The sequence below is a fragment of the Syngnathus floridae genome, chromosome 16 (genome assembly GCF_059516105.1).
Source record: "Syngnathus floridae isolate MCC-2025c chromosome 16, RoL_Sflo_1.0, whole genome shotgun sequence".
Classification (NCBI taxonomy): domain Eukaryota; kingdom Metazoa; phylum Chordata; class Actinopteri; order Syngnathiformes; family Syngnathidae; genus Syngnathus; species Syngnathus floridae.
In genome coordinates, this window is record NC_142428.1 from 6,379,813 (window position 1) to 6,405,284 (window position 25,472).

The window sequence follows — 25,472 nt, forward strand, 5'->3', positions numbered from 1 at the left end:
ATTTGAATATCGGTTTGTGCACGCATAAGTGACTGAGTGAGGATTGTATCATCCATGAGCAGGCTGTCTGTTCCGCTGTTGGATCTGTGGCTGACATGGCCTTAATTTGTCTCCGTGCACAGTGCCAACACTCGCTGAGTGTCTCCAGTATTTATGTTGCTTCACAACAACGTGCACTCGTCTAGCCACTGGGCTGGAGACGGAGGAGACGCTGACCCGAGCATCTCTCAGGTCACCTAACAATACAGAGTGACCGCTACAGTGAATACAAGGCCTGAAGAAAATAAGCGGCAATTAATTTATAATTTGTCACTATAGCGCTACGCAGGGTTTCACTCTGAAGGTTGCCGTCTGCGAGAAAAGATATTATTTTTAGAAAGTCTGCAATGTGTTTTGGAAAGAAGGGGTATTGAATGTTGTCATGGCAACTGTTAAGTGCTGTGTGCAAGAGTGTGTGTGTTTGTCGATGCGCTCGTGTTTGTTTCTGATGAAAGAGCAGAGCAAGGGATCAACTCCATCGTCCTAAATAAGATGACAGAGACCATAAGGACAGTGACCGGAGCAAATTTGTTTTTTAAAGGTGCCTTATTGGCTTGGGCTTGCTTGGTCACTCCACGAATGAAACTCATCATGGTTGCACAGAATGAATTCTGAAGTATTTAAAAGATTTTATCTGGCAATTTACAGAAAATGTATCCTAACTAAAATAGAGAGAAGCCTCCATGGTGCAACGAAATAACACTGCCAAGTGCCAAGACAACAAAGATAAAAAAGTGGAAGGTCTTAGATTGGCCTAATCAATCACCGGACCTTAACCCAATCATGAAATTCACCTCCTGAAGAGGCGACTCAAGGGAGAAAGCCCTAGAAACAAATTAGAACTGAAAGAGGCTGCAGTAAAGGTCGGGGAAAGCATTTCAAATGAAGTGAAACATTTTATGGGTTGCAGGCTTGATGCAGTTATTGCAAATGTCAGAATCAGTGTCAAACGTCTATTAATCATTCCACATCATATTACTAAAGTAATGCAATTCAAACACTGAACCGCTAAACTTAATGTAAGAAAAGTATTTTGCAAATTGGAAATTAAATCATTGCAACAACCATATGGATTGGGGTGGCAATAGTTTCCTGCAGGAGGTAAAGGTCTTTTCTATTCTAAGCATCTGGCCAGGAGAGAGGGGAGGAGAGTGACGGGTTGCACACTCGGAGGAATTCACCTTTCATGGAAAAGCATGTTGCCACGGGTGACAGAGGAAAAAAGTCAGGGACTTGACAATGTTCTTGTTAGGAACTCTTAGCAATGGAGATAAAAATACTAAATACATACAAGTGCAGAGCACTTCTTGGTTAAATTCATATCTGATACTTGCTATACTAATGATCTGAAAGAGGCATAAAAAAATAATTCTTGCACAATTGGGAATCATATCACTCCCGAGAAGAAACACACATTAAGCATAGAAAAACTGCAACATGGTGTTGCATTTTGGAATTAAGTGCTCCATCCTTTCATCTAATGTGGCTCTGGGAGCCAGTAAATTATTCCACAGCATGAGCTGAGGCTAGTTCGTATGCAGACACACTTCTTCAGCCATTAGTTTACATACTTTTAGATTCATTAATGGGGCGGCAACAGCCTGATGGGTATTCTTGGTCAGGGGTATTTTGTTTCATCGGCAGTTTACGCGCTAGAACATTTCAAGTAGTTTTTTTTGGGGGGGGAGGGTCAGGTGAGGTCAGAATTTTAGGCATACTACCCCAGACATAGGAAAAAGACTGTATATGGTTGAAAAAGTTTTTAAGTTATTATTTTTTACTTCACAAAAACCTGGGATTTGGGCAGGGGTGTGAAGACTTCTTTTTTTTTTTAATACCTTCTGGATCTATCGGTAACATCTGATAGGTAGTTGAACAATGTAGAAAATTCAATGGCCCGGTACAAAGTGAATGGACTGAGCCAAATGGAATTTTATTTCAGATTACAGCACTTAAGACCGTTGACAATGGGAACAAGACTAAAAGATGATTTTTTTTTTCTTTTCTCAAATGATGTTGTTCTTGAATATGGCCACGCATACAAATAGGATGAACAAGAAAGAAACATCTGGATAAGGGCAAGTACATTTGAATGATCATCAACTTGATCAAATCAAAATACACAATACACATTTGATCTGGGTCCACACAATGTCACTTTTTGCAGAGGTTGGACTGTTTCACTTAATCTTCATCAAAAGATACAATTCATTTGTCATAAATATACACGGACTTCAAAAGCTTTAGGACTTTCTTGTCCATACTAAGGCCAATCAAACCTGGCATTGCCTTAGATGCAAAGTTATCTGTTGACATGCTGCATTTAAATACTTGAGGACAAATGAGGTGGAATCTGACTGGACAACTTCATTTTGTCTGAATTAGCTCACAACGACTGGTGTTTGCTGCCTAAAAGAACCATAAAGCCAATGACTTTTTTTTTTTAAATTTTAAACAGCATTTTATATTAGTTTGCCTGCTCTGTAGTCTTCAGCTCATGCAGCATATTTCAGGCCATGCTAGATTGTCACAAGAAAGGGTGTGGTTCTTCAAGGCACAGCAAAATGAGACGATTGCGGGGTGGGGCGGCGGGACATATTGCAATCATATTACATTCGCTCCAAAATTTTTGGACGGCTGCACTGTGTAGCTTATGAGCGGTTTGCACATCTGCCTTACACTTCTGAGATTTGGGGTTCCAATCTAGGGTCCGGCCTTTGTGTCAGAATTGTTCTTCCCTTGCTGCATGCCACATAAGTGAGAATGTGATGGAGGTCTAAGTACCGATTGAAGCAAAAAAATGTGAATAGAATATTATTATGAATTTAGAGAATAACAAATTATACATTTCACTAAATTCACCCATTGATTCAATAAAAAAAAAAAAAAAAAATTCCATCTATCTATGCCCGTGATATGTAGTGGCAGGAAAATTAATTACATGCTCTTCCACTAGATGGCAGACTTTTAATGATATTTATGTAGTAGTCGGTGACTGGTGCTTTTTTTTTTTTTTTAATGAAAAAACATGCCTTGGCTTAATGAAGGTTGGGAAACATTGAACTACCCAATCAAAAGAGAATAATCAACAATTCAAAAAGCCAACGCATGATACCAATAACATACAGCAGTAGAAATAAATGCTGAAGTAAATTCGACAAGCGCCGTTTGCGCTAGAGGTTGGAGAGTGTACATATCTTACAGTACATCTCTGCGTTACATTGCACCCTCCGTCTGTCAGCTCTCTCACCGCAGATGGCTTTGCAACTCGCTGCACCCTCGTCGTTCTCTGGCCGCCATCAACCAGATATCACTCCAGCCCGGACCGCTCTGTCAGTCTGGCAGGGCGAGCCTGCTCACACTACCCACACTGGTGGGATCTTTCACCTCCACTCGTGTGTAGCGTTTGTGACAGATATCCAAACACAGTTTGCTTTGAGTTGCTTGAGGGTAAAGAGTCATGGAGGAGGATGGAATTTACCGCGACTGGCGGGTACTTCGGGTGTATGAGACATATTCTGGATATGATAAGGTGGATCCAGTATTTTCATTATGTCCACTCCAGCTCCCATCATATGAGTAATCTCCACTCTTGTGAGGGAGCAAAGTTGGAGTCTCAAGATCAAGCGGCGAGAGCAAACGTGGCTTTGAAGCAACCTCAGGTGACGTGTTACACGTGGGAAGGGGAAGGTGGCATTACTGGTAGCCCACTGGGCTGTCCATGAGCGCGCTGGAGCGGGAGGTGTCGGGGGGGTCTTGGAGCCGAGTCTCACGGGTCTGGGTGTGTTCTTCCTCTCCCTCCTCTTCTTCTGTTGGGCCATGGGCTGAATTTTGGGAGCTGGCCATAGCGCCATAGCTGTGGTGGGCCGGGGAGGGCATGGGGGTCAACGCAAGCTCTGGCTCCAGCAGGACGGATGCCACAAACAGCTGAAGGCACAACAATGTATACAGGAGCTGTGTTACTCAGTCGATGGGGTCATGGGGGTCATGGTTTTCAGTACAGTGGGAATTCCAAAGTGCAACAAAATCGCTACCGTAACGCTTTGCTGGCTTCCAAGTTGATCCAAATTCAGAACTCTTTTTGCAAATCCACTAAAGTATAATGTATACTCTTTCTGTGGCCCGTACAGGCAATGTTTCAACATTTCAACATTCCTAACGATCATATTTTAAAATGTAAGTGCACACTGCATCCTGTGGTACGAGTAGGGAAAAGTTAATCACCGTATAATAAAAGAGAATACAACTAAATAAAGTCAAACTTCGTAAGACGCCCAGCCAATTACAATAAAGAGGGAACTGGAGAATGTTTGCAGAGCAATATTGTCACTTAGTGGGAAGTATTGGTGGAATTCAGAGTTGGAAGTTCATTGTTCTCTTGATAAAATAATTATGCCTGGAAAAGGTTTGAAGTGCAAGTTTTGGTTGACATTTGAGGCATATTTTGTTTCGGGGGACACAATGAGTGCACACGAATGCACCACTCCGGTGGACTTGTTTCAGTCGAAGATCAAAATAATTCAAAAGTAAAACTTAATCATGCATATTGCTTATCAACTTTAAAACATGGCAAACTGTAAATAAAACAAGCAAAAATGTTACTTTACATTAGACGCTGTGGTCGAAGTGACTGCAGTCCTCTCTGTATCAGGTAGCGTTCTCTCTGCTGGTTGATTAGACATCTGAAATCAACATAACCTAGAAAATTAAAATCAATTATTAAAAATAACTAGGTTTAATCACGCTGACCTGGTAGCTTGTTGACTTGTCCTGTTGCTTTTTAAGGCACAAGCGGAAAAAGGAAACGGCAATGGAGGAGAGCAGGGACACCAAAGTAAACAGGGTTATGGGATGCACTGCACCTGTGAAGTAATAATTCATAATATCACCGTGCAATCATGGCAGATAATAACGGAGGAGCGGGATTATACCTAATCTGAGAACGGAGAAGAAGAGCAGCCAGAAGATACAGAGGATGGGAGCCAAGATGACCTGATGGATAGCGGCTCGATGGATGTGCTGGTTGAGCTTGGTTGGAACGTATGCATAGTAGATGTTGTAGCGGTCAACCATGTGCTTCAGGATCACATAAAGCAGACCTGAAGGGGTGCAGTTGCACATATTTGATCATGAGAATCAATTCAAAGAAATAAAAATTATAAAAAAAATTCATAACATTTGTGTTCACTGTAGTGTAGTTGTAAATTATAAAAAATATTATAATGCTTTATGAATCTCCCTGCCTTCCATTTGATTGCAGAAGTAAATTGACGGCAATTGTTTGGCTCCCGCCATAGATAGGCGAGCGAGTGGGTGTCTGGCATTTTAAAAATATGGCGCGTCTTAGTGTCTGGGACGAGGGCAGCAAATTTGCAGTCTGCTCTGGACTGGCAGGCAGAAGCGGAGAGTGAGGCTTAGGGATTGACAGACACAAACACCAGGCTAAGTGTGTGTCACTTACCAAAGGGTGTAATAATCGGACAAGTGATACTGTAGGTCACACTGACAGCAAAGATACACATGGTCCAGGCGTACTCCAGGCCAAATTGGAACTCATAGGTTTGACTCTGTATCATTACACATAAGCACACGAGAAGTTGAGCACCAAATCAGGAAAACTCGATAAAGCCTCCAAAGGAGGCAACCGGCTCACCCGTTTGACATGAATCCGCTCAGCCTGAGATTTTGCAAAGCATAGGCGAAGGCCATACACCGTCAGCGCCGGGATACGAAGCAGTTCCATAGCGGTGCCGATCAGCCCGGAAGTGATCACGTAGTTTACAAAGAATGCGCCGTTGTCGGGGAGAAAAACACACCTGGAAAAGATACAAAAAGATGAGATTGACAATGATGTTCCAGAATTTTTTTTTAAATACATATGCAGGACACATTCTGCATCTTACTGAAATTTGATGTCCTTTTCATCTAGGAAATTGATATCAAAGAGCCAAGTGAAGAACAAGTCCAGACTAGAGAGGAAATATATAATACAGAGTGGTTAAAGTCCAAAGTGCAAGCTTATTTGTTTCTGTGGACGTACCTGGACAGACCAAGCGATGGTAGGATGAGGACCATAAAAACCAGCAATAAAAAGCACTTGTGCATTGTGACTTGGTTCTCCCCGGATCTGAGAAAACAAAATACAAAAATAACGTGCAATGTAGACAGATTCCTCAGAGTCATGAGTAAGATGGAGTCCATCACATCTAACTTTTGATGAGAGGCACACTGCAGATTATTTTCCAGCCAATCGCGGCTATTTAAATAAAGTTGTTGCGGGGTTGCAAAGCGACAAGATGCAGCACAAACAAGCACAATGATGAATATATTCTATTTAGACTTCACAATGTTTTTCCCCCCCATGTCATTAAATTGTTCAGCTGTACCACATGTGCCCAATGAGTGTACATCAATACCTCTGGAGCGCCATTAAGAATGATTAATACATAATGAGAAATCACGCCATGGCGTATCAGTTGACTTGTTATGGAGCTGGCGGGCTCATTAGCACGGGCTAGGCTTTTTCACTTCAGTAAACAGTTGATTTGCATTCGGTCCTTCACACATCACGCCTGCACAACACGTTTGTGGGGGTGGTTATGTAAAGACAGGGTGCTCATAGGTGTTGCATGAGGTTGTCTCCCCGTATGCGGCTGCTCCGCTCCGCCTCCCGCCGCTCCTCGGTGACTGCTGTGCGTATCGCTGGCCTCGCATGGAGATCTCTATGACAACCTTCCCAGAATAACAGTGCGAGCGGCGGCAGAAGGAAGGAGAGTAACGAGAGCGACGGGGTGAAAAGGAAATGGATGAAAAATGACAAAAGTCAGAGTAGACGCTAAGTACCTGGTCCAGTGGGACTCAAAGACGGCCGAGTAGTAGACAATAAATGGCAGCAGGACTGAAAACACCCACAGCAGGAGGGTTGGGAAGAACTGAGTGATGATAGGACTCTGTCGGGCAGAGAGAGACATGTGTTTAGACAAGCGGCAGCTTTAATCACACTTGGCCTCCTAATCTGACCTGCAGACTCTCCACGGGCCTGGTGACATTAAATTTGTCCATGGTGTTGACGATGATGGCGGGAGTGGTGAGGAAGAAGAGCAGCAGAAAGAGGAGGATGTTGAGGAGGATGCAGCGGAGCCACCAGCGGGATCCACACACTGACAGGTTTTCCCTGAGTGGGGAGGTGGATGGATAATGAGCTCAACTTGACCGTATTTACTAAAATAGGCCTGAAATAGCCAATATAAAAAAAACAAAAAACAAAAAAAGGAAAAACCCTTATAGAGATAGATAAGTTCCATCTCTCTGGTAAATACAAAAATAAAGTGAAACCAATCAACATGAAGCATAAACAGTCTTTTCTTGATTGCATATGCATCACTCTGGTGTTATATAATTTGCGTGGGGCGGCTTCATTTGCTGTTGGAGATAAGGAACATTAAAGCGAACCCAATCATCAACAGTTAGCAGTGAGCTTGATGTTAACCCTAAGAGAAGGCAAGCAAAAACCCAGCTGACCTTTTCCTGAGAGCTGAGCGATTAAACAAACTGCAACCAACAATAATGAGATGTTGGAATTTTAAATTTCTGATTTAAATTCACAGTTCCCAATTATTAGGAACATTGTCAAAGTTTCTCAGATTAAATGTGCAAAAATGATGCAGTCATTTGCACTAATGAGGAGGAAAAAAGAAAAAAGCAATCAGGCCCCAAGTGACTTTTTTAAAGTTGACATACATTTTAAATGAGTTTTCTGCAAATATCTGATGATAGATTCTTAAAAACAAGCAAACCACAAATACACGAGGGTTGACAGGACTCAGCGCAAACACCAACCAGATGATGTCACTGGGAGCTGGTGCGTAGCTGATGCCCCACTGTTGAGACTGGACCACGGTGGTGATGCTGGACTGCTGAGGTCGTCTACGGCAGCGAACGCGACTGTAGTCCTTCACAATTCTGCAAAACAAAACACCAACTACTGCAATCAATCACTGTCAGGCCAAAGGGGGATTGCTTTGATGGCTTCCAGTTAACTCACACAGCAGTCATCCTTTCATCTCGAAAGGTCACAAAAGCGATCCCAAGCCGCTTCATAAAGATGTGGTTCTTCTCAGCATTGAACTCATCTGTCCATTTCTCTTCTAACTCGCTGTAATATTGTTCTGCATCCACCTGCAAAGTTACACTTGCTCCATCAAGACCATCAGAGAAGCAGTTGCACTACATTTGAGCTGCAGCGCCACCCAGTGGACATCTACTGTTAGTGCAGTAAAATCTATATCATGCAACATTTATGTAGTATACCTTTTCAAAGCCACAAATGTCGCAGCAGAATATCTGAGCACACGGGTGGGTCTTCATCATGACCTTTCCCTCCTTTTGGGATTTTGTGGCAAAGTACAGCCTTCCTTTCATGGCCTTGCGCCTGTAAAAATAGGTCATATGATTCTGGAGTGGAAATAATAAATTCTAAGGTGAGACTTTACCTCTCTAAATCCAGCCTCATTAGTTTATTGATGTCAAAGCAGAAGCGTATGTCGGTGACAGTGCAACTGGGGTAAGCCTCACTGCAGGAAAAAAAGGAGACAATAGAACAATCATCTTTAACGTTATGCAGGGAAATTCAACTTTTGAATTGAAATATAAAAAAAAAGGGAAAATATGCTTACTGTAAGTGTTTGGTAATCAATCCTGGGTCGGAAATTTCTCTGGGTATGGATGTGATCATCAATGTTCTTGCAACCTGGAAATGCAAATAACACTGAGTATGTGGACAATAGGATATTTGATTTTTTTATTCAAATTTCAGTCTGCCATGTCAATCTAATCTGCCCCGATATTCCCGATGGCCATGACGCCCTTGTCTGTAACAATCTTTAATAATAATAAACATCTAATCACCAATACGGCAAAAAACTGACCTTCTCATCTTCTCTGTACTGCAGCCGTACGGCGTGGTGAGCCATACATAGGAACGTGATGACAAAGTAGACTAACGCAAATATGGCGTGCAGCCACAGGAAGCTGTCCCTGTGCGGCCAAAAAAACATTGTTACAGTCTCAACTATCCATTTCACGGTTTACATAACATGAGCTGTCAAGCACGCTGCGTTAAACTTACTTTGCGCTAACATTAGCCAGTGTTGTTCTTCCAAAGTTCTCAGGACTGTCTTCTGTAAAAATAATGAAACGTGACAGAGAGAAACAATTTAATTGGACCGAAAGGAAACCTCCTCGTTTTGGTGAGGTGACCTTTACTATTTTCAGATACTTTGTGAAAGATCTCATCATCTAAGTGACAATTCTCACAACATTTGGTTACTCGCACTTATGCCCAACTGGCTTAATTTGGTCGCTCTTTGTTTGCTGTTGCTATGGCAGTGTGTCAACTACCGACGGTTTGTTTAATGACATGGGTGGCACGTTGCTCCGTAAGATGACAGCGGCAATAAAGTGGTTCTGTGGACTGCCCAACTCCGCTTTGACCCCAAAATGGATCCTGCCTTCATCCTATTATAAGAATGGCTTGCTCAACACTTCCAATAAAATAAACACACAAGTGCCAAAAGGCGTTTTCGCTGCTATTTAGCAACTCGGTCGGGTTTGTGTGCCGCCCAACCTTTGATGCCCTCGTGTGTATGATGAGATGAAACAAAGCTCCTCAATTTAAATTCTCAAAATTGTGCTCCATTAAAATTGCGCTGCTAATTGGGGCCTCAAGCAAAATTTTATTTGCATTCCCGGTGGGTTCATATTGTTAGTGATGAAAAACAAATCATTCTGAACTGCTCCAGGAGATGTCTACTGCATTTTTGAATAGTTATGTTGCTTTATAATTGTCAATTTAAAATGGTGCTACTGTCTTTGAAGGCCCAGGTATCAAAAGATTTCCATAAATCCATCAAATGAGAGCCAAAATACCCAAGAGATTCCCAGAAAAGTTGATTGGCAGGATCACAGCCAAAGACAGCAGGCACACCACAGTCATGAGCAGGATGATGTGGCGCTGGAAGGACAAATAAGTTACGGCGTCAATGCCACACTTGCTGCGGATCTCCTCATCCCTGCAGAAAAAAAAAAAAAACTGTGTCAGAGGGTTATTAGAAGGAAATCCCAAATATATTAAAGTTAAAATAGACAGTCATTATGTATTAAAGTATTGTATATTTTCACTCATCCAGTGTAAAGCTGTGGCACCACTGGTTTGGTGGTTACCAGACAGGAAGTTTGGAAAAACCAAGAATATAAAATAGAATTACAAAAAAAAAACAAGAAGAAGGATGCTGGTCTCACAACAGCCCACACACATGAAAAACTTACAGGGTGGCTTTACACTTTTCCCAAGGATCCCAGAGTTAGCCACTGGCACGAGAGCTAAAAACAGGCAGCCAAACCCTACCATAATACTATGAAAACCAATGGACACCATGGAAATTGTTTTTTTTTTTTTTTACAACCCTGAATCTGTTATGTCAGTCAGAGTCAGAGCAAATACTCAGTGGGAAACCTCGGCACCAGTGGTTACATGAGGCCAGACGTGTTTGTTTTTGCTCATCAATGAGAGAGAACATGACTTTAGAATTTACGATGACATCAGCTTTGAGGACAGAGCGCCATGTGAAAAAAAAAAATCAAAGTCAAGGTCAACTTACTTCATCTGGTAAAGAGATGTGAGCCATGAACAAAACCCCTGGAACAACAGACGCATGCACAAGATTAGTTTTGAATGCAGTGTGCCAATGACACTAATGTTCACCTTAGCAGCTACTAAAAATATCACCACTAAAGCAAAACTCACCATGTCCTTGGTCTCGGTATCAGAAGGGCTGGACTCTGAGGGAGACTTCTCCTTCTCATTCGGTTCTCCATAAAACAGGGATGTCAGGCTGAAATGTGAAAACAACAAAAATGATGAAAAAAAAAAAAATCCAATAAGCAGAAATGTCACTCCAGGCGAGGTTTAAATGATCTCAATTTGCAGCTATTGTGAGTATTTCTTGGGTGCAAATTAAGCAACATAATTAAACTACAATATCTAATTTAATATTTAATGCATTTCCATCGAAATCACTCTTTCTGCCAGGCCTAGATGATTAGAACAAAATAAAAACTGGCCATGCGTTGAAGAGCGTCTTATGCAGTATTGTTTCTAACCAGCAGGGAGCGCTCGTGGAACGTGCGCTTTCATGGATTTCTTGTATGGCTCCCATGTTACATTTTCCCAAGGCTTACCAAGGAGCAGCTAATATCCCCACATTCAACAGAGACATGAATTCACCTGTCGTTGTCCATCAGCAGAGCCAGGCGGCCATAGTCCCATGCAGCCTTCCTCAGACAGGAGAAGATGAGTAAAAGGAACTGAGAACACAACCACACATGCACAATTCATTACACAAAGACATATTTGCAAGAACAGCACAAAATGTCATTAGACTTGCATCATCTAATGATGCTAAATCGCTAGAAAAGACCTTGAATGATGTTGCAGTCTAATTTGTCCCAATAGTACGCTCTAAAAGTTGTTTGACCCCCATAAAAATGATGAAATGGCCACCACTAACCATTTCACGTCTTTGTGATTACTATTAATAGAGTGTTCACTCTACTATAGCATCAATTCCTCTGAGGAAAAAAAAAATGGCTAATGAAAATATAACAAAACATGATGACATTTGAAATGAACCATTGATTGCAATTCATGTAATGTGAGCACAATAACAAACTACTATTACAAGACTTGTTCCATTTCAGTACTATGCGGTTGTCGTGGAAACTGACAGCCAGGTCAATTTGCACACACAAATATAGTAACATGCTGTGCACTCAACCGATACGGTCAATAGCTAAATTGAAAAGGCTCATTGAATGAGTAAAAAAAGAAGCAAATTTACTCTCCTAAAATGGGATTATATAGAATTGTGGATTAAAAATAAATCATTCAGGTGGATTAATCCTTAATAGTTCTGTCTGAATATCAAACAGAAAGATGAATGAAAAAGAACTAAAAATGCTGATGGAAGTCCAATTTCAATGACGGCCTTAAATCATTTACTCTTGAGGACATTTAGGAGAGATTATGTCAAAATTAGCTGTTTCTTCACATCCATCGACTATCTGTTATTTTATTTGGCTTAGTCTTGATGTGTGGGCACACGCTCCTCCAATAACCTCAGATGATTTATTCTGTATGATGATGGAATTGATGCAGAGGCGTGCTCCTGCCACCTAGGGGAGAGCATGCTTTGACTCATGCTTGTCATTAACAGACAGTGCTCAAGCCTCTGTCGTCGCCTTGACAACCAACCGTGATGAAATGAGCCAATTAAAGCATGGAGGTAGCAGATTGAGAGTGATATCAGAACAGAATGGATCCTGACAAGTCCTGAAAGCAGAAACCAGTTAGCTGACAGCTGAGAACGGAAGACTATTATTATCTGGAGGAAAATAGCCTTGTGTGCACTTATAAACACTTTGTATTCCAGCTGGGAAAAAAAAGTAATTTAAAATCTGACTGTAATTACTGTGGCACTTTGAAATTTGTTTTTGTTCCTGTTCACGCTTTTCTACATTAAGCCTGAAATACTTTGAAACAAATCTATTCACAGCAGCAACATTTGTCACAGTTGAGGAGCCCCCATTACTGAAGGAGTCAATTTATAGCTCAGATTTGATTTCAGAGGCTTTCTCTGAGGAGAATGAGCTTAGCAAGGAATACAAAAACTGAATAGAGACATTTTTAGATATTTAGATTTCCGCACCCCACAGAATCAAATGCATCAATCTGACATTCAGTACAACAGTGGATGCTGGTTCATTCAGGTACAATTCAAATATTACTAACCGGTTACCCATAGCAACCTTATGGAAGTGTGACTCCTTTACGAGTATGCAATGCTCACCATCCACAGGACCACATTGACGGCCAAGACGGTGGGTATCCCCCCAAAGGGGAGACCCTGGAGGACACTGCTGCGAGAGTGTGAGCGGTAGCATCTCTCCGCTGTGCTGTTCTCGTCTTCGATTAAATCCAGGAGGCCCGGGACACTCAGCACCACAGGCCTCCCTTCTACAGGGGGCGCTCTGGATATGAACAGCGCAGCCATCAGCACTGGACCATACCTGGATAAATAAAACACAGGGAATGAACAAATGACTTCTAGAGTGTTCTGAAGAAGTAGTGGAAAAATATTTTCATTTGATTTAATATTTTATTTTCAGGCACCAAGTATTAATATCAATACCTAACATGAGGAGCTATTGAAAAATGTTGCATGTACTTGCTAATAATGATCTCTAAACCTGTTATGGGCATTTCTAACTGAGATTGGATGGTTCAGCCTAATGATCATTAGATTCTATTAGCAGCCATTGATTTGTCTTTTTCGCAGTCTGATAAATTCAATTGAGGTGTCACATTAAAAAAGAGACAAATCAATATGCTAGGCTTGAAAACCTTGTTTGTTGCAGGGAGACGCCGTATTGTTGTAGAGAAAATGAAGCGGCTTAGTTCAACTATAAAACGGTTTGTTTACTCAACTGTATATTTGAACAGCTGAGTCCTGCCTTTTTTTCTAATACCTTCTTATTTCAATCATGCAAAGGATATGATCATTCACGCTGTCATGACCACAGACACCAAGCAGAAATAATGCTCGGGCACACACAAGATCAATAGTCATAGTTGTTCAGTTTGTGTAGACTTTCTGTAAAAATACGGCCGCAATGACAAAGCATTACTTCGATATCACATTTCCCCTGTGCACAATCATTGATTGACAATTTAATACGAATTATATTTGTTACAACCGAACACAACAAAGAAACACCATTCGAGAACTAAATATGGTGTAGAAATGATAAAGATCTGAAGAAAAAAAAGAGCAGGATGTTGACCACCGTGTGGATTCACGCAACATTTGGCCACCGGGTGACTCAGCATTTTCCACGCTGTGGAGATCACACGCTTCAAAAGCTAAACGGTCCAACACGCTCGCTCTCATCCCGTCCTATCCATTTCTTTCTCACCCTTTTGAACTTGAAGTTTATCCAATCCTCTCCCTCGTGCATTTCACCAAAGCCGAGGCAGCAGATGTTATTAATCTCGCAAGGCAGCGTGAGAGGAGTCTGTGTTGTGCTCATCCCAGGTGCTGGATGTAAGTTTGTATTTGACAAGAGCAAACTACTCTGCCAACTGGCATGTTCCCCCCCAAATAGCTGTGTGTGACCGAGGAGGTCATCTCCTAGGTGACAGACAAAACGAATGTGTGACTCAGTGACACCCTGCAACTCTTCAGCTTAGTGTTCCAGTAAAGCAGTGCCTGCTGCATACATTATCTCGGAGCATCGTTACTTTATACTCATTAACAACCACTGAAAACACAAAGTCACTCCTCATACTAGCAATTTAGCATTGTCAGCAAAAAAGGTCACACGCGGGCAAAAAAGGTATGCGGTCATTTCTGTGGATGTACACAAAAGCACTGCATGAGGCCCGACTTCTGGAGCAAAATAAGGTCACCAATCAATCCATAATTTTCCTTGCAAAGGCAGAATTGTCAACAAAGCACTTGCATTAGACCTCAGAAGAGTCTCTCGAAAAAAATTAAGCTTGATTAAATGATTACTGGATTCATTTGTTGCTTAGAGTCGGAACTGAAACGGCTACAAGAAAAAAAACATCCCTTTTTGTCATGCATGAATTTAAAGTGACATCCAAACTACAAATAATCCAGTTATCCTATTAAAAAAACATGTCCCAAAGCAAGCACCAATCATTACGTTCTTGGACGGATCTAGACAGACTCTGTTGTCAAACAAGATTCATGACCTGCCTGGAAGAGATATTAGCTTGTTTTGCCAGAGAAATGAACCATAAATAAAATGGACGTCTGTGTGGGCTCTCAAGCCTGTGCACCTAATCAAGTGCCAGTCACTCAGAGGGAGAGAGCAGACAACCCTCGGGGCCATCTTGCAATTAGCATGAAATTACAGAGCTTCAGAGCTGTTGTTCCCTCTGTGACAGCCCCGACTGTAACCTTTATTTAACACTCCGGCAACTGAGCAGTAATTATTATTTTTTTAGATCAAAATAAACTCGGTCAAATGTACCTATTATGAGTCAATACAAAGCACGGGGTGAAAATTTTAATTGACACTGCCAGAGAGATATTAAGATCACAGATCAGAATGTTTATATTTCGGTCAATTTGACAAGATGAGTCAAAAGTATGACACATGTATCACTCAGTTTGTACTGTGGCTGCGTGAAATGGGCGGGGTTAAATGATTATACTGCATCAGGCCGAACGAGCTTCGGCACCACGATGAGCAGACTACTCACTCGAGCCATGCAAACAAACCAAACACCTGCTTCCTGTCTGGCTGCACATGCTCAGTAGGGCCCCAGGGGAGTTTAGTGTATCTGCTCTGCTGTTGTATGGACGACACTCATTAGAACCCATCTGGCATCTTGGTACGACTTGATTCCAGCATGCATTGAAATTGCAACCACAACATCTTAAATGCTGTAGATTCCTTGACAATTCACAAAGCCTGCGCAAGCATATCTGGAGAAAATATGAGTCACATTGGTGCCAAACACTAACACTGTTCATTACAACAGACAACACCTCAGAGGCCTCTTCTATTCAGAGCTAAAACATATCCCATTTCTATGCAACACATCCCAGCTTTACTCAAAATCCAAATGGTTTTTGTAAAAACCCTCCAGGCAACCTTAATGTCACATTTAAATAACATTTAGTGTCATATTTATTTAGCTTGTTATTCTCCAGCCGTCTGGGATCATTTCCACTCTATTCAACGAGATGGGAAAATGATCTTAAAATGAACAGACTGGCCTAATTGAATCATTGACTGTTGACTACTGCTGACTAATGCACTAATACAGCTGATTTCATCCATTCAAACCATTTAAGTGAAAACTCATACAAAACATTTGCAAGATAGCCTGTAACGATGATGTTAATTTTTGTGTAAAAAACATATAAACCAAACTGCCGCTGTCACAGGACCGAAAAAAAAAAAGCACTCGGCTTACATATGTCGCATTAAGAATTGAACTGCCACGACTAATTGCCACTTAACTCCCACAGATTGTAGTCTAGTCAATATATTTATCCACATTTTGTGGACTCAAAACCATAAAAAATGACTACAATTCAGTTTGAACTCGTTTACAGCCTCTAGAAAAACAATATCACGTTAGCTGTACTGTGACAGCGCATTATTCTGCTCACTACAACACTGACATGGGAAATAGGAGATATTTATTGACTAACAGATGACCCCCAATCTCTATTCTGGCTCCCTCCACTTGTCTCATCTTGCTGAAGTGCAACTGGAACTGTTCACATACTTGTGGTGCTGAAGGATGACAAGCGTTTAACACAGCAAGACACAGCCAGCCAGTCAATAACCTTGCACAATGTTTGAACCTTGAAATATTAATGTTTGTATGGTGCTTGAAAATGACCAGCATAATATTGAAAGTCTTACTTTATCCTTAGATTAAATATTAAAGCAATACCCTGAAAACAACATAGTGTATTGGTTAAAAACAAGTCTGTGTCTTTCTTTAAACAACAGAATACTTATCAAATGGTTTACTGGTTCAAGATTTACTGTACATTTCCATATCCAGATATCATTTGCATTATATATTAGACATTCTTCCCTCAGCAGGAGCAGCAGACAAGGCACTTTTGAGAACAAAAGAAATCATCAAACAAACACATAACAATAAATGAGAACTCATCAACTATTGAATTATCGACAATTTTGATCATCACACTCGTTGACTAATCCAGCACTTATTTTTTGTGTGGTTGATCTTTCATTGCCAAACCTGTCTGCACCTTACCAAATCATCCTTGTGGTTCTGCCAGGAATCCCTTTAGCTTGTTGTCCCCCAATATTTCTTCCTTCGTATGTGTGACTTTCCCCTTCCTGCTATCTATGGATCCTGTAGCATTATATGTCCTGGGCCCTGAACCCCACCCAAATCTGCACTCTCTGTCTGGACTTTAAATTGAACTGCGTGACAACTCCCTAATTTGTTACTGGTGCAGTTTTTTAATAGTGTTCTGGTGTGCTGCATTTGGGTTTTACACACACACACCCAAGTCATCAAAAAATGTGATATATTGCAATTGGTTCCTATAGTTTCATCATCAAGTGTTGACATGAAATGCAATGCAATTAGCTTGGATTCAACAGGTCAAGCTACTCACCAAATTATGTCTTTGTGCGTGCATGTACGTGACTGCAAACGAGACAGATAAAGGGCACAGCGTGGTCTAATGACTAAATCACAAAAGGCTTTTTATCTTCCAAGGGGGAGCAGGCAGATAAGAAGTGAATGGAAAGCAAATAATGAAGTGCAACGAGGAGGTGGCAGGTTGTATTAAAAAAAAAAGAAGAAAGAAAAAAAGAAACAAGAGCCTGTTTGGGGTGTAGCACGTTGCCAGAGACTTCTTCACCCTCACCATATAACCACACACGCATTAAAAAACCAAACACTGAATATGATGTCATCGCGTTGCAAAAGTCTAGATTCCATCAGTAGTCTTTTAAATAGGATTGTGCGCGATCTTTCAAAGCGACCCCTCGCCCCTTCTCCTGCTGCAACGATCACAACTGTCTACACAACCGTCAGCCACCTACCTCAACTTGATGAAAAACGGTTGCGACATAAATGGCGCAATTAAAGCCACCGAAGCGCTTTTTAATCAGAGTGCGCACAGAGAACGTCCAAATGAAGCTTACTCACCTCAAAACGCACGCTTGTGGGCTGGCGTGATTGTAAGGAAGGAGAAGCCGCTGTAGTGTTTTTGTCTTCTCCAGCCAAGAAACGCAAGAAACTCCCACCTTTCCAGGGACCGTCTGAAAGTTCCTCACCTGCCAGCGCGCAGCTCTAAGGGAGTGTCAAGAAGCAAACACATGAAGAGTCCAGGATTTTTTTTTTCTAATTGACTCTTTGAAGATGGGCGAATTAATTACAAAACATTGCAAGCTGGAGGTGGCATAACTACTCATATTGTTTACCAAAGTAGAAGTACAGATACTTGTGTAAAAGGAGTGGTAGAAGTAGGCACCTAATTAAGGCACCTAATAAGTGGAAAGTACCAAACTGAATTATATCCTTTATTTCAGCAAAAGCCTAAATGTAAACCCTCTGTAAAGGTGTGTAAGTGTACTTAATTACAAAAAATATACTATACGGGCAATTATATACATACAAGTTATTCTAAGACTTCAGAGAGGCTGCAGTGCTACCTGCTGGAAAATAGTCTACATTGCACGTTCAGTGCAACATTAATAGGGGGAGGGCACACTTCAGTGACAAAGGACCTTATTTGTATGTGGGTGTGTGTTTTTAATGTGATCGGGCCAGCTAATCATCAATGAGTCTTAAAATGAATGAGCGTGTAACACATGTAGGCCAATATAATTTATCTTTCAAATAAACACCTTTGCAAATATGGAAGAAAAAAGGGAAAAAGTATTAAACCAAGGCATCCCCACCAGCAGGAGGCAATGCAGGGCGATAGAGGTAGGCGCAAGCGTGCCGCGAGTAGTTAAAGAGGTCTGCGAGGCACCGCTGCACTTTAGGAAGCTCCGTGGTGCTGAAAGGACAGCTCCCCACCGCTGCAGGTATAACGACCATTCTTATCCCATAATCGCCACCATCATCGCGCTTCTCTTTGTCCTCTACGTAAAATCACACTAATGACGTCATTACGATGTTTAAATAATTCATGTATGGGTGAAGACCATGTTTGTCAGTGTGTAAGTGTGTGTGGCCGTATGGTGTTTTTTTTGAGGAGGGCATGCCGTGGGTCATCCCCGTGTTTCCATGTCGAGTCTCTGAATCACGAGCAAAACTGTCATCTTCCACGCAAACACGATTCAGTTGTAGGTTAGCAGAGCACCGTGCAGAGGGCGAGTTATTTTTGCTCCACTTGTGGCCTCTAAGGGTTCAGGGAACCCAATTTGGTCAAATTAGTTTTTTCCTGCAGGAGATTTGACTCGCTGACTCACTCTCTCTCTCTCCCTTGTTTATTTCTTTTGCAAACTAACTGATTTTGTCTGGAATGGGGTCTTGGAACAAATTAAATTTGGAATTATTTTTCAAATTTTGCAATCAGAGGTTCCACTAATAAAAAACAATAAATAGCAGAAACTAAGATTGATGACTTTTTTTTTAATTTTATTTTGCAATCAGAGGTTCCACTAATGAAAAACAGTAAATAGCAGAAACTAAGATTAATGACTTTTCTCCGACACAGGCATGTTCACCCGGATGCTCAAACTGAGGCTCCTCAACGCCGTGGCCCCTGCATACTTTTTCACAGCGACAGTGGTCACCTTCATCCTGCACTTTGGCTTCTTCATGCCAACAATCTTCCCCAGCACCAACACGTCGCCAGGAGGGTCCGCGACTGTTCACACTTTCCTGTTCCTCTTCCTGATGTTCAACGCCCTTGGGAATTACACAATGACTATCCTCTACCCCGCAGCGAGCGCCACCGAGACGGCGGTCCCGGTGTGTTCCCCGCACTGCTCGGACAAAGTGGACGCCCACTACCTCCTGAATGGCCGCCACTTCTGCAAACTGTGCAAGAAAGTTATACTCAAACGCGATCACCATTGCTTCTTCACCGGGAATTGTATCGGGAACAAAAACATGCGCTACTTCATCATGTTTTGCATCTACACCTCGTGCACGTGTTTGTACTCGCTGGTTCTTGGTGTGGCCTTCCTCACAGTGGAGTACTCCATCTCTTTTGAAAACCCACTGACCTTCTTGACCCTTCTGCCTCTCTCCACTGGCTACTTCTTCACGGGTGAGTTTTTTATTTTCCATCAACAAATCCGCTTTGTGATGCTGTATGACTAAGGATGAAAGTCCTACCTTTCCATCCAGGAACAATCTCCGGCCTGCAGCTGTTCCTGGTGCTGATGCTGTATGTGTGGCTGGGCATCGGGCTGGTGTGCGCAGGCTTTTGTTGCCAGCAGGTGCTGCTGGTGGCCCGGGGCCAAACCTGGTGTCAGATGCAGAGGGGGGAGCTGGTGGACAACCGCAGCCCTTGGAGAAGCAACCTCACGGATGTGTTTGGCTCCAACTGGGCACTGGGCCTCATTCTGCCGGTGCACACAGCCCAGATGTTCCCTGAGGAGGCGCTCAAACAAGACTGACCAGAAATCTTATTATTCATTTATCAGCAGCTTCCAATAGATCACACACAAAAAAACATGTTGGAATAAATGTAAGGTGAATTGTATACATACAAAATAGAGTGGAACCTCTCCAGACTTTTGCAAAACCTGTAAAATTGCACAAAAGCAGACTTTGAAAGGTTCTCTGGTGTCACAAATTGACCCTGGAACAGAATGTTTACTCTTTCCTAGATCAAAAATACTTTTCTTGCTCAACAAATAGACTAGGATTGTGCTTTTCTAATATCAAAACAAAAAGTAATGTAGTATTTACAATAGAGATTAATTATTAAATTAACCAGCTAAGATAGATCAACACTACTGACAATTTGAAGGTAAAGAATAATTAGCTGTTTTAATCCCTTAGTCAAAGCTAAGTGTTGTACTATTGCTTTTTCTTTAAGTGACTGAGGAGCTTTATTTAGACAAAAGTAAGCCTTTGCCACCATCTTTTGGCATGTATAGGCAATTATGACTTTTTGGGGGGTGGGTAGGATGTTAGTACACAAAATAAAATGTGCCATTTAAGTTTCTCTAGACAGGCTATTCATTAGCCATTATGCTTACGGGTACATGCTATTTATGTAAATAACTGCTAGGTTAATTAATAGTGTTTAATCTATTTTACTGCCGATATTGTACTGAGCAGTCAAACATTTGTCATTGTCAGTATTAGGTTTCATTGCCTATTCTATGTTTATCATCACAACTTTTAAAAAGCAAAACAAATTTGCTGGTGTTTTTCCACTCAACTTCAGAGGTTTCATTGTATTTGGGTGTATTTCTTGCCATACATTCCTTTAAGGAGAGGAGCCATACACAGTGAGCATAAAAGTATCCATTTGTCTTTTAAGGTGCGTTTTAGAAGGCAATATTTAAATTAGGTTCAAAAACATTCCTTGCTTTGCATTTCTCTCTCTCTTGAATGCTCCTCCACACACAGAGCAAAGCACATTCAGGAAATGTATTTTTACAGTTCTTACATTCGGTGTCAAGGGCTAGCAGGCAAGAGTGATCCTCGAACATCCACGCAACATTGTTGTCTGCTCTTGAGAATGTGGCAGCCTGGTTGATGATGGGCTGGCTACACAGTGATATTATCCAGGGTATAAATCACAATGTGCCATAATATCATGTCATACTTATGTGCTTCATACACAATGGCTCCACAGATGAAGCAATTGCTGTACATTGCTAATACTAAGGACTTTCCATTGGTATAAAGCAGCTACTGTTTGACGATTTAAGATTTCATCAAATACTTTTAAGTCTTACAAAGGTTTTTGTGTGTGGTTGGTAAATATGTAAATCCTAAGTGCTATAATATTGTCTTCAATTTAACAGCACTCAGGAGATACACCATGTAAGGTTACATCTTGAATTTAAATGAGTCGCAGATTAATCAAAATGGACAGAGAATAAATGACTTTTCAAATAAAGTTTTATGACCAATGGTCAAGGTGATTTTTGAACAAGAGGCACGCTTCACAAAAAGAAAGGTACAATTTGTTTCTATTAAAAACAGGACAGATTTGTTTAGGACACCATCTTAATACGACTGACTGTCTAAATAAACAAAATACTGTATAATATTACAACTTGCCATTAAAACTCACCCATGTACTGTATGGCTTGTTTACTTTTTGACGAACTATGACGCTAATTCAAGCTCTAACGTAAGCACACACATACGAAAGGCACAGTTAGCCGTTCAGTTTTACATATTAAAAAAAGCAAGCAGATAGCAAGATTCTAAAGTGCACAGTCTGATATGCTTTTTAGCTATAATAGTATGATGATGTCATTACATTCAAAAACAAGCGTAAAAAAAAAATAGCACAAATACAGCAGTAACAAAATAAATACAATTGAAAGCGTACATAAAAGGCTGGTGACATTCTGGCTTCTCACATTAGCAAATGCTAGCCATGTAGCATTACTTATTAAAGTCCTGCAGACAGAGCTGGAGTTTAGTCCACAACTGAGGGTCTCCACTTCCCAGTGCTTCCAGCAGGAGCGCCGTATGCTGCTGAAGAAGCTGCAGTTGACTTTGGGTGCGCTTGTTGTCCTTGATCAGCTGCTTGGTGCGCAAGGTGATGCCCAACAGGCCGGAGTTGCTCAAGATGTTGTAAGTATTGCTGAAACGCTTCAACTTATTGCTCTCTGCCACGAAGCCGTCCGAGTTAATGTCAGGACACAGCTGGTTGTCGTCCAGGTCGGTCCTAGAGTGGTATGTGCTGGGGGGGACGGAGGTCCCTGAGGAAAGACACTTCTCATGAAGAAGCTCTGAGCTCTCTGATGGCACAGTACTTTGGTTGTTTGATACGTCAAACTTAGATTTGCTGGGAACCTGAGGTTCTCGGTCAGGGGTGGGGGTGGCGTGCTGCCTGTTGCCATGTTTTCTGTGTCGCTGGTCGTAAGCCCAAGATGAATTGCCCCTAATTCTAGAAGATCCTGACCTCTTTGAGGGTGTGTCCGCTGGGATCGGGGCGATTCTGGGGTAGGTCTTGAGGGTGGACATTTTTGACTGCGGGAGATTTTCAGGGGTTGTTTTTGGTGACATCATAGGTTGAAGGAGAAGCATTTGAGATTGAGGCATGACATCAAGAGATGAGGGGAAGCCCCACTGTTTCTCAGCTGGAGTCACTTGCGATGGCTAAAAACAATATGAAAAGATTATCGACTATGTCAGTAGAAGAAAAGATCATACGACATTTGAGATTTAATCAACTTTTGGAATCAGATGTCAAATGTCTTCAACAACGAAGGATGTGTTCACAGTTTGCCGCTGACTTTGGTATGTTTTGAATTACACTTCCTGATGTGATCCAGGATCCAGATGGTAACATGCACACTACAACAAAGAACCCACACGGTCAGAGAAATCGCATCAGAATCCATTTCAAGCTGGTAAACGCACACCACCAGGAAGTCCAGTGTAGCTGGAACAATCAAATCACCGCTTGAGGATTTAAGCATGAACTGCTTGATTGAGAATCGATACTGACGTAACAAAATGAACCCTCCTGTAAATGATTATCAGGTCATCGAGCGGCAGTACGGAAAGACACAAAATATAGAGATAAAAATAGCAATAAAAACTGGGACCTGTGGTCTACATATAAAATATCTCAGTTGTGGTGGATCAACAAGCATAAAAGTATCAATTAGGTCAATTGAGTATCTGTCTTCACAATACAATGCTATAGGTAGATAGATACTTGTTCATGCTGCTTTTACCTGATTGAGGACAAAATTATTCATAATGAGCATCGGGGAAAGTCCAGCGTAGGAGCCTCCCATCACGGCCAGCTGCAGTCCGGCCGTGTCCTGGCTGACCGCAGACCTTCTCCTGCCTGCATCCTCGGAGTCGGTCCCATCAACTGCACTCAGGTACTCAGAGCTGGCATCTGGAAGGGATGATATACAAGTCAGCTCGTCACATTTGACTAGTCTAATGTTACCACTTTATGTGGGAGAACATTAATCCATTCTCATGGAAACAGTCAGCAGATGTAGATTAGCATCTTGAGGCTTTCTGGGAAAAAAAAACAACAACCATCAACCCAATGAGGTTTCAACCAGTGCAGGTGATTGCTTTTCGTTATTTAAGACCGACCTCACTGACCTAGCACAAGACACATAACGCGTCCTTGATCTCCCACTCTGATTGTGATTGACCTTTTTTTTTTCTTTCTCCAAAAACGTACACAAGTGGACACGATTGTTAACACTCTGTTGATGAAAGCAAAACCTACAAGGATTGTCACAAGAACTTTGTCCCATTGTGGCTTGTCAATATGCATTTCAGTAAAGTGCTGTCTCATAATTCTCTTACTCCAGATTTCGATGGTATGATAACACTGAGCAAAAATATAGAATAATTGTTATCTAAACAAGAATACCACGAAATTCTAACCTGAGAATCCCGAATCTCGTTCCAAATCCTGTTTTGATGTGGCATGGTGTGTTACCCTGGTGATGGATGATGTCCGGTGTTGAACAGGTTGCCTAAAGGTGCTCATGTTTGTCTCACCCTGCAGAAAATAAAATTGAATTGAATGAAGTTGACGAACATAAAACATTGTTATGACTTTTGGCTTGTCTCATCAGGAATCATCACTGGAATCAATCCCATGATTTGTTTGGTAAATAAAGAAACAGTAATTGATCAGCAAAACAAAACAATAAAACTCAAAACAATTTAGCTTGGTAATTATTTATAAGCAGGAATTAATTTTCAGATTCGTCGAATATTTGAATGACGCTGATTTTAAATCATGCAAATTATAATGAGTGGCGTCAATGACATAAACAGAACATGCACATTCATCATATCAAGGAAAAACAGAATCTGGTAAACAAATGCAGTATAATTCATATGCATATATTCACAAGAAAGCAATTTTACAGTCACGTGTGCTACGATTCCAAATTGGGGGTGTGCCAGCGCGTTGTTGCGACGTCTGCTAACATTAGCAAGCAAACGCAAACTTCAGGCTAACAATCAGAGCCACCGCAATCGCTTGCATTAAACAATATGTCTATTGGACATCATTGGCTTTGCAGTTGAACTTTTTAAAAACTATTTGCAACGCACGTAGGCTAATATTAGCACGTATATAGTTGGCGTGGAAACCAGCGCTTCGAGAGACAATAACATCTATGTAAACATGTACCTCAAATTAAAAGCCTTACCAATAAGAATCAGGATTCAAAGCAGACACCCGTCAAATAGACCCAGGCAGCGTGTGTATGTGTGTGTTGTTGTTGTTGGTTTTATTGAGGTCTTGTTATTCAGCCTTTTCCCGTTTTCTTGTTATGGTAGAATTGACGTCATACGACGGAGTTGCTCCCGTTCTTCTTCTTTGCTCTAACATAGCTCCAAACTTTACTATTGTGTCCCTGCTGCCCCCTGTTGGAAAATAGCGGTTACTTTTTTTTCTTTACAATAACTAATAATAATAATGCTGGAAAATAGCGGTTACTTTTTTTACAATAATTATAATAATTAATAATAATAATTATTATCATTAATAACAATAATGATAATTACTATTATTATTATTATTATTACTATTATTGTTATTATTCATAGTTCCCCAAAAAGCCACAAGGCAAAAGATTAACCCTCAGTGCGCTGCTGTGTCTTCTGTCCATCTCTCTCATCAGCACTGAAATTGTTC

General features: G+C 41.3%; 3 protein-coding genes across 5 annotated transcripts; 1 reads left to right on the forward strand and 2 right to left on the reverse strand.

Moving 5' to 3' along the window:
* Nucleotides 1-1,951: 1,951 nt before the first annotated feature.
* On the reverse strand, nt 1,952-20,208 carry tmem63c (transmembrane protein 63C). Of its 3 annotated transcripts, XM_088356393.1 has the most exons (24): nt 19,982-20,208; nt 17,837-17,980; nt 12,945-13,164; nt 11,324-11,403; nt 10,844-10,931; nt 10,698-10,735; nt 9,967-10,109; nt 9,167-9,218; nt 8,967-9,075; nt 8,715-8,788; nt 8,532-8,612; nt 8,350-8,470; nt 8,084-8,217; nt 7,879-8,001; nt 7,060-7,213; nt 6,883-6,989; nt 6,080-6,166; nt 5,943-6,008; nt 5,693-5,855; nt 5,501-5,606; nt 4,971-5,138; nt 4,789-4,901; nt 4,647-4,721; nt 1,952-3,966 (listed from the first exon to the last, which is right to left on the reverse strand). In XM_088356393.1, exons 1-24 carry the CDS (start codon nt 19,987-19,989, stop codon nt 3,736-3,738), a joined length of 2,685 nt encoding a protein of 894 aa, XP_088212519.1. In that variant the 5' UTR covers nt 19,990-20,208; the 3' UTR covers nt 1,952-3,735. The 3 variants fall into 3 exon arrangements, with proteins under 3 accessions (XP_088212519.1, XP_088212521.1, XP_088212520.1); XM_088356395.1 differs by lacking the exons at nt 17,837-17,980; nt 19,982-20,208 and adding an exon at nt 17,298-17,447; XM_088356394.1 differs by lacking the exons at nt 17,837-17,980; nt 19,982-20,208 and adding an exon at nt 16,928-17,234.
* Nucleotides 18,633-21,914, forward strand: zdhhc22 (zDHHC palmitoyltransferase 22). Its single transcript, XM_088356398.1, has 3 exons — nt 18,633-18,720; nt 19,356-19,913; nt 19,994-21,914. Exons 2-3 carry the CDS (start codon nt 19,358-19,360, stop codon nt 20,263-20,265), a joined length of 828 nt encoding a protein of 275 aa, XP_088212524.1. The 5' UTR covers nt 18,633-18,720; nt 19,356-19,357; the 3' UTR covers nt 20,266-21,914.
* cipca (CLOCK-interacting pacemaker a) lies at nt 21,710-25,163 on the reverse strand. The gene is made up of 4 exons (XM_088356397.1): nt 24,985-25,163; nt 24,206-24,323; nt 23,527-23,696; nt 21,710-22,942 (listed from the first exon to the last, which is right to left on the reverse strand). Exons 2-4 carry the CDS (start codon nt 24,309-24,311, stop codon nt 22,223-22,225), a joined length of 996 nt encoding a protein of 331 aa, XP_088212523.1. The 5' UTR covers nt 24,312-24,323; nt 24,985-25,163; the 3' UTR covers nt 21,710-22,222.
* Between the last annotated feature and the right edge of the window lie 309 nt (nt 25,164-25,472).